The following is a 14,900-nucleotide window of genomic DNA, read 5'->3' on the forward strand; positions in this document are numbered from 1 at the left end:
GGGACGGTCATACTTCCCTCAGTAGGCACCTGCACCATGTATAATGAACCATACCTGTTTCCACGAGCAATAACCATATTACCTTTAGTTACCTTCCATTTACCTCCACCGAACTTTACTTCCATGCCTAGTTCATCCAGTTGACTAACAGAGATAAGCCTTCTCTTCAACGCTGGAATAACTCTAACATTCTTCAAGTTCCAAACGGTTCCCAATGGAGTTACCATATTAACATCCCCTATGCCCGTAACATTACGAACATCGCCATTAGCAATACGTACCTTCCCAAAGTTGCCGACCTTTAGATTCACCATCGTCTCCCCACTGTGCGTAGCGTGAAACGAATAACCGAAATCCATGACCCAAGAGTCCACCATGCTATCCACACTACAAAATAATGCCTCGTCATCACTGACGCCTTCATTAACCTGTTCAGCAGTGTTCACCTCAGCAGCCTTTACCTGTAATCTGTTTGGACAATCACTCTTAACATGTCCAACTTCATTACACCTCCAACATTTCACATTCTTCCGAGTTCTAGACGAACTCCTCCCCCGACTCCCACTGCTCCTGTTATTTTCCCTTCCGCTGCCAGCATAAAACATACCAGAAGATGATCCGCCACTCGTGCTTTTCCGGCGAACGTCTTCACCCAACACAATATCTCGGACCCCCTCAAATGACAAACCATCGGCTACCGCAGAACTAGTAATGGCCGTTACAGTTCCAGACCAACTCTCAGGCAAAGAAGATAACAATATAATAGCTTGAGTCTCATTATCCAATTTCATGCCCACAGAAGCTAACCTGGACATAATTGAGGTGAAATCATTAATGTGACCAGCAACTGAACTTCCTTCGTGCATCCTTGTCATAAACAATTCCCTCATCACGAACACCTTATTGGCTGCAGACGGTTTTTCATACATATTTGACAGAGCTGTCATCATACCACGAGCCGTGATTTCTTTCATAATATTAAATGCAACGCTCCTCGTCAAAGCCAATGAAATTTTACCTCTAGCCTTCTTGTCCTTTGAGTTCCAAATTGCTTCTTCGGCTTTATCCATTTTATCCGACTTTTCCTCCAAAACCATATCCAAATCATGTTCACCAAGTAACGCCTCTATTTGCATTTTCCACCATGCAAAATCAGTCCCGTCAAACTTGTCGATTCGAACCTTCCCTTCTTCAGACATCGCAAACGAGAAAACAGAGAAAAATAAAACAATAAACAAAACTCTAACCGAAACCCGATGTCCTCTCTTGCAACCCCGAAACTCCGGTCAACAAATACCCAAACCACACAATCAAAGCAAACCGGAATAACAAACCGAGTCTTGAACACCCAACCTATGTCAATCAATCCCAAACAAACCCTAATCAGAAACAAGAAATGAGTAAACCTGATTTCTTTTGATTGACAGCTGAAACAGAGATTGTAGACGACGGTTCCTGATGAGTGGTCGGTTTTAATCCGGCAACAAGAGATAGTCGGCACTAACTCTTTCTTTGATAGGTTGTCAACATGTTTCTACACAGAGAACGACTGCTTGTGCAAGACTTTTTCTTCACAAAAAAGAAATTAATAAGAATATTAATAATTATCCTATGACTTCGGTTGAGCAGACAAAGAAACAAAATCAAATTATGATTTTACTTAACTCTCACGAACTCCCAAATATATTCCTTTCCTTTATTATTTTCTTTTGACTTTGTGAGACACCTAGGAAGGAAATAATATCCTTTCTTTCAAAACGACGATCGGAAAAGCGGCTCGACACCGCAGCTTGAACCACAACCGAAGAACAAAAAGAGAATTTCCTGCGAATCGTCTCAGTGCACCGTGTGTTCAGCAAACCTTTGGCTCTGATGCCACTTGTTAGGTATTAAACAGAGTCGGTACGCAGCGGAAAACACCAACACACACGCACAAACGAAAGCAATAAATAAGAGACACGAGATTTTACGTGGTTCGGTAAAGGCGACCTACGTCCACGGGCTGCAACTAGGGTATTTTTATTAAGCACGGTACAAAGATTACAATACATGACCATGATATATATAGAGAACAATTAGATTAAATGACTTAGGGACCAAGAAAACATCAAATGGTCATCCTCCATAATTAAACGGGCCGCCCCCTTTTGTCTTCTAGTTGTCAACCAACGAACCCGGCCCAAAGGCCTTCACTAATCCTAACACACACAACCCATTGGTCATTTGATTGGGTTTCAAAATGGTTATTTTGGTGGCTTATAATAGTCAAAGGAGATGCTGAAGAGCCTAACATCCAGTTTCCGCGTTGAAGGAAGAGTCAAATATGTGGTGTTAAATCATAAATTTGATTAAGTCAAACATGTAGTAGAACACTAGATGCTTCGTAGCTGACTTGGTTAATGACGAAACTTCCTGTCTGTCATTGAGACAAATATATCAGATTTTGACTTTTATTGTTAGAATTCTTTTTTGACTTTAATTTTTTTTTGTTCTTTTCTTTTTATATATAATTCTCTGAAGATACATTTGGCTTGAAATGAAGAAATTAAATTTAAATCTTGTTTTTTAGTGCATTTCAGTGCCGGTGCTTGTTGATTATGCGTGCAAACGAGTTGAATCGACCATTAGCTCAAGCTTGACTAGGCTCGAACTTGACTCGTTTAATTTACACAGAGCTCGAGTTCGAGCTCTTTGTTTACTATTTATTAATTAATTTTAAAATATTAATTTATAGTTATTTAAATATACATATATTTCAATTATAATTTTATATAGGGTTTGGATAAAATACAATCAAATTGACGTGCTAACTATGAGAATCAAATAATGTAATTATATATACAGCATAGTTCACCCTAAAACCTTACGTTAAATTAACTATTAAAGACAAATTGGCCAAGGGGCAATTTAGTAATTTCACCATATCGTTCACCCTAAAACCTTGAACTCGACGCATGCTTCAGAAATTTAACCCTTCTTGCCGTCACCCTCGTATAATCACCGTTTCACCTCCGATCGTTGTTTTTTCAGCTTCATTGGAGACTATACTCAATACTATAATCGATTGCCCATACTTTTAATCGATGTCGAAAGGTCAATCAAGAACATTTTATAAAATATCTTTACTAACAAGGGCAAGTAAAGTGTCGAATCTACAGGGAATCAATGGAAAGTGCTAATTAACCAAGTTCAATACTTAATAACTAATTATGCTAGACGGACAAATGATGTTAAGCAGTTTTAAAGATTTGACTATGAAAACACAATTACTTTAGTTTTAAAATCTATATGAAAAAAGTGTGACAATAGTTCAGGTACAGGTAATGCAATGAACTTTACAATTGTAGCTCTTATCACATGGATAACCACATAGACATTGTTCATTAATTAAATTTGATTAATAATTACTAGGTGCATTAGTTTGGTTATTATGATTCACATAACTTACGGTGAGGTGTGAAGAAAACAGAGAGCGTAAGGTAGAGTCTCAAGCTAGTAGCTTACCGGTCCACCATAAGCTACTGTGAGGCCAATATAAGCTACTCTAACAAGTTTCTTAGATATATTATTTTCTTCATGAAATCTTCAACCCAACTCCATTTTCCTCCCCATTTGCTGCCACGTCTTCGTATTTCAACTCTCTACAATATCATATTTTGTTACTTTCATTTTCAATCCATTTGTATCCTCTGAATCACGTCCAATCTTCGTATTTTGACCATCTAGAATGTTTCAAATTAGCTCCTCTAAGCTTTAAAGATCAATAATCATAAAACCAGTCAAAGTAATCATGTTCTATAGATATATACAATTAAAACACACAATATTAAACACTAAAAACATTATTTCACCCACACATCAAATCCCCACGCTTATTCTTTTTCGTCCTGATAAGACTTGTAATGGAATCAATATCAGAAAGTCAAAAACTGATATTTTAAAACATCTAGGTTACTCAATTAATTACAGATAATACAAAAATCGTGATTGCCGTTATTTTTACTCAACTAAACCCACGAGACAAATAAGGTGTGAAAAATTAATTAGTTGATATGATTAAGTGGGACCCACAATACAAAGCCTTGAAGTCGCCTTACAACGCTTCATTAAGGTTTTACTTAATCAAGCCACCCCAACTTGACTTAAAATTTAAAATCAGTTGATCAAAACTTTACACAACAAGGTGTACAATTTTTAAGTACATATGTAATAGCTAAGACAATCAATGATATTGTTATCCACCTAAACACAAGCATCAAATTCTACCAAAATGGCCATTAGATACATTTAAGGTATAGTTAAGTAACAATCTAGAAAGTAATCACCACTACATGGCATATCCTCATTATCAAGCAACACCTTGAAGAATATCATCCCAGGTGAATACGCACGATTTCATATGTAGGGTTTACATATGCTGCATCTCAAGTAGGTTCTTTCTTATTGTAGTGGAGCGCGCGAAAGAGACCAACATATGACTAACGGCGGGAGTGATCAACTCATTGTTTAAGTGTATGGTGAAGTACCTAATGATCATTTATGACTTTTTATCACTATTTTGAATAAGTTATTTGCATTAGCTGGTAGCTTTTGTTGTTTTGCCGGTACTAACTATGGGTTTATATTTTTAGCTCAATTTAATATTCGTAAAGCCACTTTGGCAATGCGAATACCCGGATGATAAAGTGCATAAAGACCCAAAATTTCAGATGCCTTAAGCATCTTATCACTACATGATATAAGGTCATAAAACCATATGTCGTGAAACATTAACTACATAAACTAAAAGTATATTCAATTTAGTTTATATCACAAACCATCTAGCATACTCTAACGTTAATCCTATCCAAGCATCGTATCAATAGTCTATTCATATTCTAGGGAAATTAATCTTTGGTGATCAAACTAACAAAAGGTTTGAGTATGACCTGACCTTTCATCACAGTCCTTACACAGGCTTGTAAGGCCAATAATTTGTGACTTGTGATATCAAAATGCAAAACTCGTTAAATATATATGGTCAAGTTAATAATTAAAGTGGGAGGGAATTCCGGACACGATACGAGAGCTTCGGTGCACAAGCTTAGTTTCAACGGGGAGGAGATCTTTTAGTTTATTTGCATTGTTTAGCTATAAATAGGGCAATTGTTGCCATATTTATGTGTGTGTGTGTGTGTTTGTATGGTGTTTTCTCCCACCCAAGGATTGCTCCCCTATAAATCTTTTAACCGATAAAGAGATCGTTCGTTTATATTATCTTTATCGCTTATCAAGAACAAAATCCGTTCGTTTTCCGGATTCGGTTTCGGGACCTAAAAGGCTTAACTAAGTGAACAAAAACCCTAAGGTGTTTCCACTAAAATCAAGCATTTTAAGGTTCTATTAAGTCAACAATCAAACTGTTCTTTCATTCTTAAAAGCTGAAGCTTACCGACACATCCCAAGTTTAGCGTGTTTCTAAATTTTATAATCTCTCACACACACACACATATATATATATATATATATTTATGTATATATATATATATATATGTATATACATATATATTTATGTATATAAATATATATAGAGAGAGGATCATGAGAGAACTCCATTTATGGAGAGAACTAGAGAACTAATAATTAAGTATTTTTAATTTAATTAAAAAACATATTTTTCAAATTTTTTTTCTTTCATCCATCTTATATGTTGTTATTCTTCACCACAAAAAAATATAAACATAAAAATAAATAAATAAATAAAATTAACGAGTAATGCATATATGCAATACACTGACTTTTTTTATAATGCATATGTGCAATAGTGTGTATTTAGATATTTAAAATAGTGTTGAATAACATATATATAGTTGTTTGTATTGTATATTTGCAATAGTGTTATATTATATACAAAAATTAAAAAAAATCGATATAGTGCATATGTGCATTAGTGTTGTATTACATATATGAGATAATGTGTTTTGCATACAATTATTAGTGTCGTATTTGCATATATTCAATAGTGTGTATTAGATAATGTATTTGTGTTGTATTATATGCAATAAAACACTATTTTATATATACAATACACATTAATGCACATACGCATTACATCGACGGTTTTTTTTTTTTAAAAAAATTTTTTTAGGAACAATATCATCTTATTAGAAGGAGGAAAGAAAAAAAATCACAAAATAATTTTTTAAAAATAGTTAAAAATAATTATTTACTAGTTCTCTAGTTCTCTCTTTAAGAGGAGTTCTCTCTAGATCCCACCTCTCTGTCTATATATATATATATATATATATATATATATATATATATATATATATATTGGATGGGTTTATCTGAGAACCATTTTGAAATTGAGAACTTCGAGAACCATAAAGTAGAGAAGAAAAGGAAGGCTCCGATGAAGCCTTTTGTTGGCGGGTCTTCCCAATAGATTGAAAAGGTGGAAGAGCCCGAACAACCCCTCAAACTTTAAAAGAAAGTCGAGGACTCCAAGAATCCCGCTTTTTCAAAGATGCCAAATTCTGTCAAGGTAATCTTTCCTTCTTCCACTGTGACACAAGCCACCACTCAACCATCCCAAATAACCACACCCCCACCACAAACCACATAGGCCAACCCTACATTGCCTCACCCACCACCCTGTCCCACATAATCGCAGCCATGAATGGTAAACAAATTCATGTACCCCGTCGCAAATCAAAATCCAAGCTTAAGCCCAAACACACCCTTAGAAAACCATACGACTCACCTATAACCTCTCTTAAACTCCGTCACAACAACAGGAACCGATCCAAGGCCTAGACCTACCTAACCTAGACTTAACTACAACCTCACCATTTCAAAAAACCCTTTCACCACCACAAAACACCTCTCCATTTGCATCTCCTACCTTTAACTCATCACTTAGAGCCACATCTGTATGGACATCGATGCTCACTTACTCACCCACCACCTTACCTATTACCGTCCCTAGCTCTAACCAACCTATAACCCAAACCACAACCGAACCCCAATCATTACTCTTAGCCTTAACCACAATCTTTCCCACTAAAACCATAACTTTCACACCCCTATCTTAGGCCTAGGTATGTGACCCATAGTTGGTACCATTTTATTGTAAATAAATCAGAGTTACGGGTTAAATGCAGAAATTTAGCGTGGATATAATTTTAACATATTTATATACAAAATGCAATATTATAAAATGCCCGTTAAAGTTTACAAAATATTTCATGTTCATTTAACCACCATTTACATATACTTTTATCAAAAGATTTATCTGAGCCATGGAATTGCCTAATGGCTACTTCGTTCCTAAGCATCTATCCTTCGTTACCTGTAAAACAGTTTAAAAATACGTTAGCAACACATGCCGATGAATAAGCTGGCGCGTAAAATATTTTATTTACTTAATTACCCCTCAAGACATAACTTAGGTTTCGGCCCATCGTGGCTTAGGAATAATAAGTTAAAACCTAAAATAAAACACAATTACAAACTTAAGCTCAACTCGAAACCTCTTAGCAAACGCCGCAGTGTTCGAGGTTACTTAGCTACCATCAGTATACACATGATTACCCTCTCTTGGAGATAACTTAGGTCTGGCCTGTCATGGCGGAGGCATAACCAGGCTTAGCGCGGTGTGCCCACCGTCTAACCACATATGAAAGGATCCAGACAAAAGTACACGACAGTCTAAGGGCCAGTGATTACTTTTGTTCATAACGTTTTAGAGATACGTAATCTCATGTAATCAATTCAATTTGACTCGATTAAACTTAGTTATAAAAGTTTGGGGCGTATTTACCTTTTTAAATGATCAGCTTCACTTCACTGTTCGAGTTGTCTTTTCTTGCTATCTCGGACCTATAGTACGAGTATAACCATTTGTTATTACTAGATCAATAATCTCGTTTTAGACCTTTAGTCCTTTTTGTATAATCATTACCTTGATTATATTTCCTTTTCGAATCTTTAGTTCAAAATATCATTTCTTTATTATATGTATTCAAACCTCTAGTTTGATCATTTATATTTTCTAAACACTACGCTTCTTCTTCACAAAAAAATGTTTACTTTTATTTCTATATTTTATTATTTAAGGCACTCAAATAATATTTTAATAACAAAGAATCATTTCTATATCAATATCTTTTATTTATATTTCTCTGTTTATATTTCCGAGGTATCGAGTATACCCTCGACTACGGTCTAAACGTGTTTCAATATTTTAATAATATTTTACTTGGACAGAACCCCTACCTTGATTGGCTTATAATTTCCTAGACACTCGGGCAGCACTTCCACGCTTGCACGTTTATCGAGGAAATCTTGATCAACACTTTCTTGCACGCAAATCAAGGTGTGTCGGTAGTCGAGACTTGTTGGCGGTCACTTCGAGATGGGACTTTGGTTCACCTCATGATGGCACAATCTTCGAGGCGACGACGGATTTTTGCACGTTTTTCGAGGTACGATCGTCGGGTCGGTGGCACACAAAACGAAGTAGTGAGAGAAAGATTTCTAATGAGAGAGTGAGATGTTGTGATAAAAATGGGAGGCCTGGTTGCCCGATTTATAGGGTTGATCAGTTTGACCCATAGCGATGCGTGATGGGTCTTGCAAAGGATCCATCGCGAGCCACATAAATAATGAATATAATAATCCTTCGCGATACGTGATGTACCTTTTGTAGGTCATCGCGTATCGTGACTTGCCTTGCCCCGTATATATGTTTTACAAACCACCATATATATTAAGTTTACAAAAATAAATCTGAGCCATCGGATATCATAGTACTTCGTCATTCCAAGCTCTAACTTTGTTAATATGCAAAATGTAAGAAAATATGTTAGCAACGAATGCTGGTGAACACACTGACGCAAAATAACTTCTTTTACTTTATTACCCTCGAGGCTACGCCTGCCTCGGCCCAACATGGCTTAGGAATAACAAGGTCAAATAACACATTATAAACTAGAGCCTCTACACTAGGTCACCTCACAAACACCGCAGCGTTCGACTTAGTTAAGTACCGGTAAATATACACAACGGTCGTACTCCCTGTAGGAGAGCGTCCAACGACCAAGGATGGTGCGATCATGCCCATACATCGCATAATACCACCTATGTAAGGATCCAGACATATGTATACCACAGCCTAAGGGCTAGGTTCATACCCATAGTCATAACGGTTTTAGGAACACATAGTTCCTTGTAAACAATTTCATATAACAAATTTGACTCATTTGAAAATAAGTTTAAAAGTTTGGGGGCGTATTCACCTTATCTCTTTAGGATCGGCTTCACTCACCGTCCAAGGGTCTTTCCCTTTCTTTATCTCGCACCTATAGTACGAGTATAAATATTTGTTATTCGGATACACGATCCGGCTTAAGACCTTTAGTCTTATATCTCAATCCTCGATTGAACCTTTAGTTCAATTCTTATTTACTTGAAAACCTTTAGTTTAAAAGTAAATTATAAACCTTTAGTTTATATAAAAACCCGACGTTTCTTATTCTCCAAGAAACGTAATCATTTTCTTTATTATTTAAGAATACTCATTATTCATTAAATAATATTTTCATAACAAAGAATATATATACATATATACTTACACACATATATATGCAAATCACAATATTCAACATTCAATCTTTTATTTATTTCTTTGTTATGTTTTCTTTCTATTCTTTTATCTAGGTATCGAGTATAACCTCGACTTAAGGTTTAAGCCTTGGAATATAATATTAGATTATATTGAATTTGATATTACGCCTAACCTTAAGTGGAGTATAGAAACCCTAGGGACTCGAGCAACACTCCAACGCCGCTTCACCTTTCTCGACACGCTAATCGAGAAACGCCAAACCTTCAACACTTGAAGACACGACTTTCTAGACTCCTCGCCATTATAACAACACCTTCTTGATTGAGTGTGGGTGGAGGGTGGTATGAACTTCAAGGAAACGATGATACAGAAACGAGATTCGAGGCACGCTTATCGAGGAAATCGTTTATATAATTGTTGAGGTTTAGAGAGAAGTTAGAGAGAGACTTGAGAGCAGGTTTTGGTGTGAAGAATGATCCACCCCTTGGCTGCTATTTATAGACGAAATCTGATGTCCCATAGCGGTACGCGATGGGCCTATGGGCACCCGTCGCGTACCGCGACATAGCCCAGGTGAGTCACAACATAGGTCTGCCACGTGTCGCCAGATGGCAGACATTGTGCCACGTGTTGACACGTGGCGGACGTTGCGCCACGTGTGGCTACGCGTCGGGACACGTGGCGACCGATGTGCCACGTGTGGACACGTGGCATACCACGTGTCTCGTTGTTAGACGCCCCATCGCAGTACGCGATGGGTCTCTCTGATGATCATTGCGTAGCGCGATGGGTAGGAAAATCAGAATTTTTATTTTTAACCCTCACGTTTGGAATTTGGCAATTTTAGTCCCTAGACTTTAGAAAGTTGATACTTTGAACCCGAAATTTTCGCGTTGTTACATCCTCCCCACCTTGAAACAAATCTCGTCCTCGAGATTGCTTTATTCAAACAAGTGTGGGTATTTTCTTTTCATTTCCGATTCGAGTTCCCAAGTATATTCGGGCCCTCTACGCGAGTCCCATTAAACTTTCACAATTTTCAATGTTTTTCTTTTCAATATCATTGTTTTCGAATCTTCAATTTGTATTGGACGTTCTACGAATTTTAAATTCTCATTAATTTCAACGTCTTTTAATGGCATAGCCAAAGATTCATCGGTCAAGCACTTTCGCAGATTCAAAACATGGAATACATCATGTATCCCTTGCATTTCCTCGGGTAATCGCAAACGGTATGCAACATTACCGATTCGTTCGAGTATCTCAAAAGGTCCAACGAATCGAGGACTTAATTTTCCTTTCTTACTGAAGAGAACAATGCCTTTCCAAGATGAAACTTCTAATAACACTTTGTCACCAACATTAAATTCTAACGGCTTACGACGGACATCAGCGTAAATCTTTTGGCGATCACGTGCCGTATTAAGTCGTTCTCGGATTTGGAGAACCTTGTCGGTGGTTTCTTGGACAATCTCGGGTCCAGACAATTGATTGTCTCCGGTTTCAGACCAACACACGGGCGTTCTACACTTTCGACCATACAATGCCTCGAATGGTGCGGTTTGAATACTTGAATGATAACTATTATTGTACGAGAATTCCATTAGGGGTAAGTGGTCGTCCCAACTTCCACCTAAATCGATCACACAAGCGCGGAGCATATCTTCCAACATTTGAATAGTCCTTTCGCTTTGCCCATCGGTTTGCGGATGATAGGCAATGCTCAGGTTCAACTTCGTACCAAGAGCTTGTTGGAAGCTTTTCCAAAAATGAGACGTAAAATGACTGTCTCGATCAGAAATTATAGACAGCGGTACTCCATGCAAAGCAACAATGGTGTTTACATAGATACGCGCTAATCTATTCATTGAGTACGACTCATTGATGGGTATAAAGTGTGCGGATTTCGTCAATCGATCCACAATAACCCAAATAGCATTATGTTGTCGAGTCGTCTTCGGGAGTTTGGTAATAAAAACCATGGTTATTAACTCCCACTTCCGTACAGGAAGTTCGGGTTGCTGAAGCAATCCTGAAGGCTTTTGATGTTCAGCCTTGACCTTTAAACACGTCAAACATTTCGCAACATGTGAAGCGCCATCCCTTTTCATTCCATTCCACCAATAGTTTGCCTTTAGAATATGATACATTTTATCACTTCCGGGATGCATCATGTATTTTGACTTGCGAGCTTCATTCAAAATTTTCTCACGCAGACCTCCAATGATTGGTACCCAAATTCTATTACCGAGTCTAAGGATACCATCGTTACCTTTGACTAACGAGTCAATGGTGCCGTTGCATTTTTCATCGGCGATTTGGTTTTCATTGATTGCTTGAGTTTGCGCGGATTTGATTTGTTCAATGAGATCAATTTGAAGTTCTAGTCGTTAGGCTCGAACTCTTTTAGGCTTTTCATGTTCCTTACGACTTAAGGCATCAGCCACGACGTTGGCCTTACCTTCATGGTAAACAATCTCACAATCGTAGTCGTTGAGCGTTTCCATCCATCGCCGTTGGTGCATGTTCAACTCTTTTTGATCAAAGATATGTTTCAAACTCTTATGATCGGTGTACACGGTAAATCTTACTCCATAGAGATAGTGCCTCCATATCTTAAGTGCAAAGATTATGGCGCCTAACTCTAGATCGTGATTCGTGTAATTATTTTCGTGTACTTTGAGTTGACGAGAGGCGTAAGCGATTACTTTCTTGCGTTGCATTAGTACGCATCCCAAACCCGAGTGAGACGCGTCACTAAAGACAACAAAATCTTCAGTACCTTCTGGCAAAGCCAAGATAGGTGCTTGGGTGAGCTTTTGTTTAAGTATATCGAACGCCTCTTTTTGCTTCGTTCCCCATTCATACTTAATGTTCTTACAAGTCAAAGAAGTTAAAGGAACGGAGATACGAGAAAAGTTCTCGATGAATCTACGATAATAGCCGGCCAAACCTAAGAAACTTCGGATCTCGGTTGGCAACGTCGGGATCTCCCACTTAGAGATAGCTTCAATCTTAGCGGGGTCCACTTGAATACCGTTAACGTTAATTATGTGACCAAGAAATTGCACCTCGTGCAACCAGAACTCGCATTTCGAGAACTTAGCGTACAACTTTTCGGTTCTAAGAATTTCAAGCAACGTTCGAAGATGAATTTCATGATCGGCCTTGGATTTAGAATAAATAAGTATATCGTCGATGAATACGATAACAAACTTATCCAAGTAGGGCTTACAGATTCGGTTCATCATGTCCATGAACGCGGCCGGAGCATTAGTATGTCCAAACGGCATGACCGTGAACTCATAATGTCCATACCTTGTTCGAAACGCGGACTTTGGAATGTCTTCGGATTGGACTTTGAGTTAGTGATAGCCGGAACGAAGATCGATTTTAGAAAAGAAGCTAGCACCTTGAAGTTTGTCGAAAAGATCATCGATATGAGGGAGTGGATATCGGTTTTTGATTGTAACTTTGTTTAACGCACGATAATCGATACACATTCGCATGAATCCATCCTTCTTCTTGACGAATAGAATTGGCGCTCCCCAAGGCGATGGACTCGGTCGAATGAAACCTTTCTCTAATAAATCATCGAGTTGTTTCTTTAATTCCTTCATCTCGGTTGGCGCTAAGCGATACGGAGCTTTCAGAGCAGTACCAGGAATGAGATCGATCCTAAACTCTACTTCACGATCGGGAGGGATTCCAGGAAGTTCATCAGGGAAAACGTCAGAAAAGTCAGAAACGATAGGCACGTCTTTGATTTCTTTTGGCTTTGATTCTTTAGTGACGTAGGCCATGAATGCGAGGCATCCTTGATTCAAACACTTGTTAGCTCTAATCATGGAAATTATGCTAACTTGGCCAGCGTCTTTGTCCCCTTAAATTCGAATCGTTCGTTTATCGGGGGGCTCGAAGTTCAACAGTTTTACTATTGCAGATAATACGTGCATGGTTATCGGATAACCAATCCATACCAAGTACAATATCAAAACCAGCCAGGCTCATGGGTAATAAACAAATAGGTAGAATATAACCAGCTAAAAGAATTTTTCCGTTTTCAAGAGCTTCGGAGATCTTAACGATTTTTCCACTAGCAGTCTCGACGCTTAGAGTATTATCTAATTTTGTTAATGGTTCGTTTAATAGACTACAGAAACTATAATCTATAAAACTTAAATTGGCACCCGAATCAAAAAAAACTCTAGCATAGGTGTCATGACTAGAAACGTACCGGTTATGGTTTCCGGCATGTCAGCGGCCTTCTTTGTGTCGAGTACGAAGACTTACGCGTTTCCCTTTTTGTTTTGACCACTTCCACCCGCACCACCAGCAGCAGGCTTGTTCTTTGGGCACTCGAAACTTAAATGGCCCATCTCCTTGCAGTTAAAGCAAGTCATCTTCTTTTTCCAACAATTAGCAGCATCATGTCCCGTACGGTTACAGGGCTCACAAACTTTAGGAGACGGGGCGAAATTGCATCGGCCCTTGTGGTATCTCATACAAGTCTTGTATAAAGTAGCATTCGAGTTGAATCTACTTTGATTAGCGCCTCTGCCTTTGAAGTTGGCGCTTCCTCCTGTCCTCCCTTGAGCAGTCGTTGGTACGACCTTCTTGTCCTCCTCTCTATTGCGGACCATGCCACCCATCAGATAACCGGCTAACTCCATAGCAGAGTCAGCGCTTTGAGGTAGGTGAGACCTCACCATGTCGCGGATTTCCCGCGGAAGTCCCCAAATGTATCGAGTTACTTTGATGGGCTCTGGGTTAACCAGCTGGGGAACTAGACGATAATACTCAAGGAACTTGGTGTTATACTCACAAATATTTGTCCCCACGACCTTATGATTGAGAAACTTAGTTTGAACTTGGTCAGTTTCGTGCATTGGACAAAACTTCCCCATCACCATGGCCTTAAACTCTTCCCATGACAGGCCGTACATCACATCTCTTCCCTTACTCATCAAGAGCGCATTCCACCACTCGTGCGCTTCACCCTTCAACATAAGAGCGGAGTATTGAATTTTCTCTTCCTCGGAACACTTGCTTGTGATAACGAGAGTCTCCATCTCCTCAAGCCACCTCACAGTTGTGATGGCTCCTTTGTCACCATGGAATTCTTTTGGTCCATAGTATTTGAAATCTTTGAACGTACACCCACTCACTTTTAACTTTTTAAACTTTTGCCTAACACCTTCATCGGCATTAGACCCATGATCGCTCTCTTCATCACGGAATGGTTTAGGATGAGATTTAACAGATTTAGAGGGATGAACAGAAGGATTAGCTA

At 38.3% G+C, this 14,900-nt stretch overlaps 1 protein-coding gene across 1 annotated transcript; it reads right to left on the reverse strand.

The window, feature by feature from the left end:
• Positions 1 to 7,316: 7,316 nt before the first annotated feature.
• LOC143566004 (uncharacterized) lies at positions 7,317 to 14,679 on the reverse strand. Its single transcript, XM_077052804.1, has 2 exons — positions 14,055 to 14,679; positions 7,317 to 7,330 (listed from the first exon to the last, which is right to left on the reverse strand). Exons 1-2 carry the CDS (start codon positions 14,677 to 14,679, stop codon positions 7,317 to 7,319), a joined length of 639 nt encoding a protein of 212 aa, XP_076908919.1.
• Positions 14,680 to 14,900: the final 221 nt, after the last annotated feature.

The sequence above is a fragment of the Bidens hawaiensis genome, unplaced genomic scaffold (genome assembly GCF_021521415.1).
Source record: "Bidens hawaiensis isolate Kalapana, Puna unplaced genomic scaffold, B.hawaiensis_p1.1 tig00022671_1, whole genome shotgun sequence".
Classification (NCBI taxonomy): Eukaryota; Viridiplantae; Streptophyta; class Magnoliopsida; order Asterales; family Asteraceae; genus Bidens; species Bidens hawaiensis.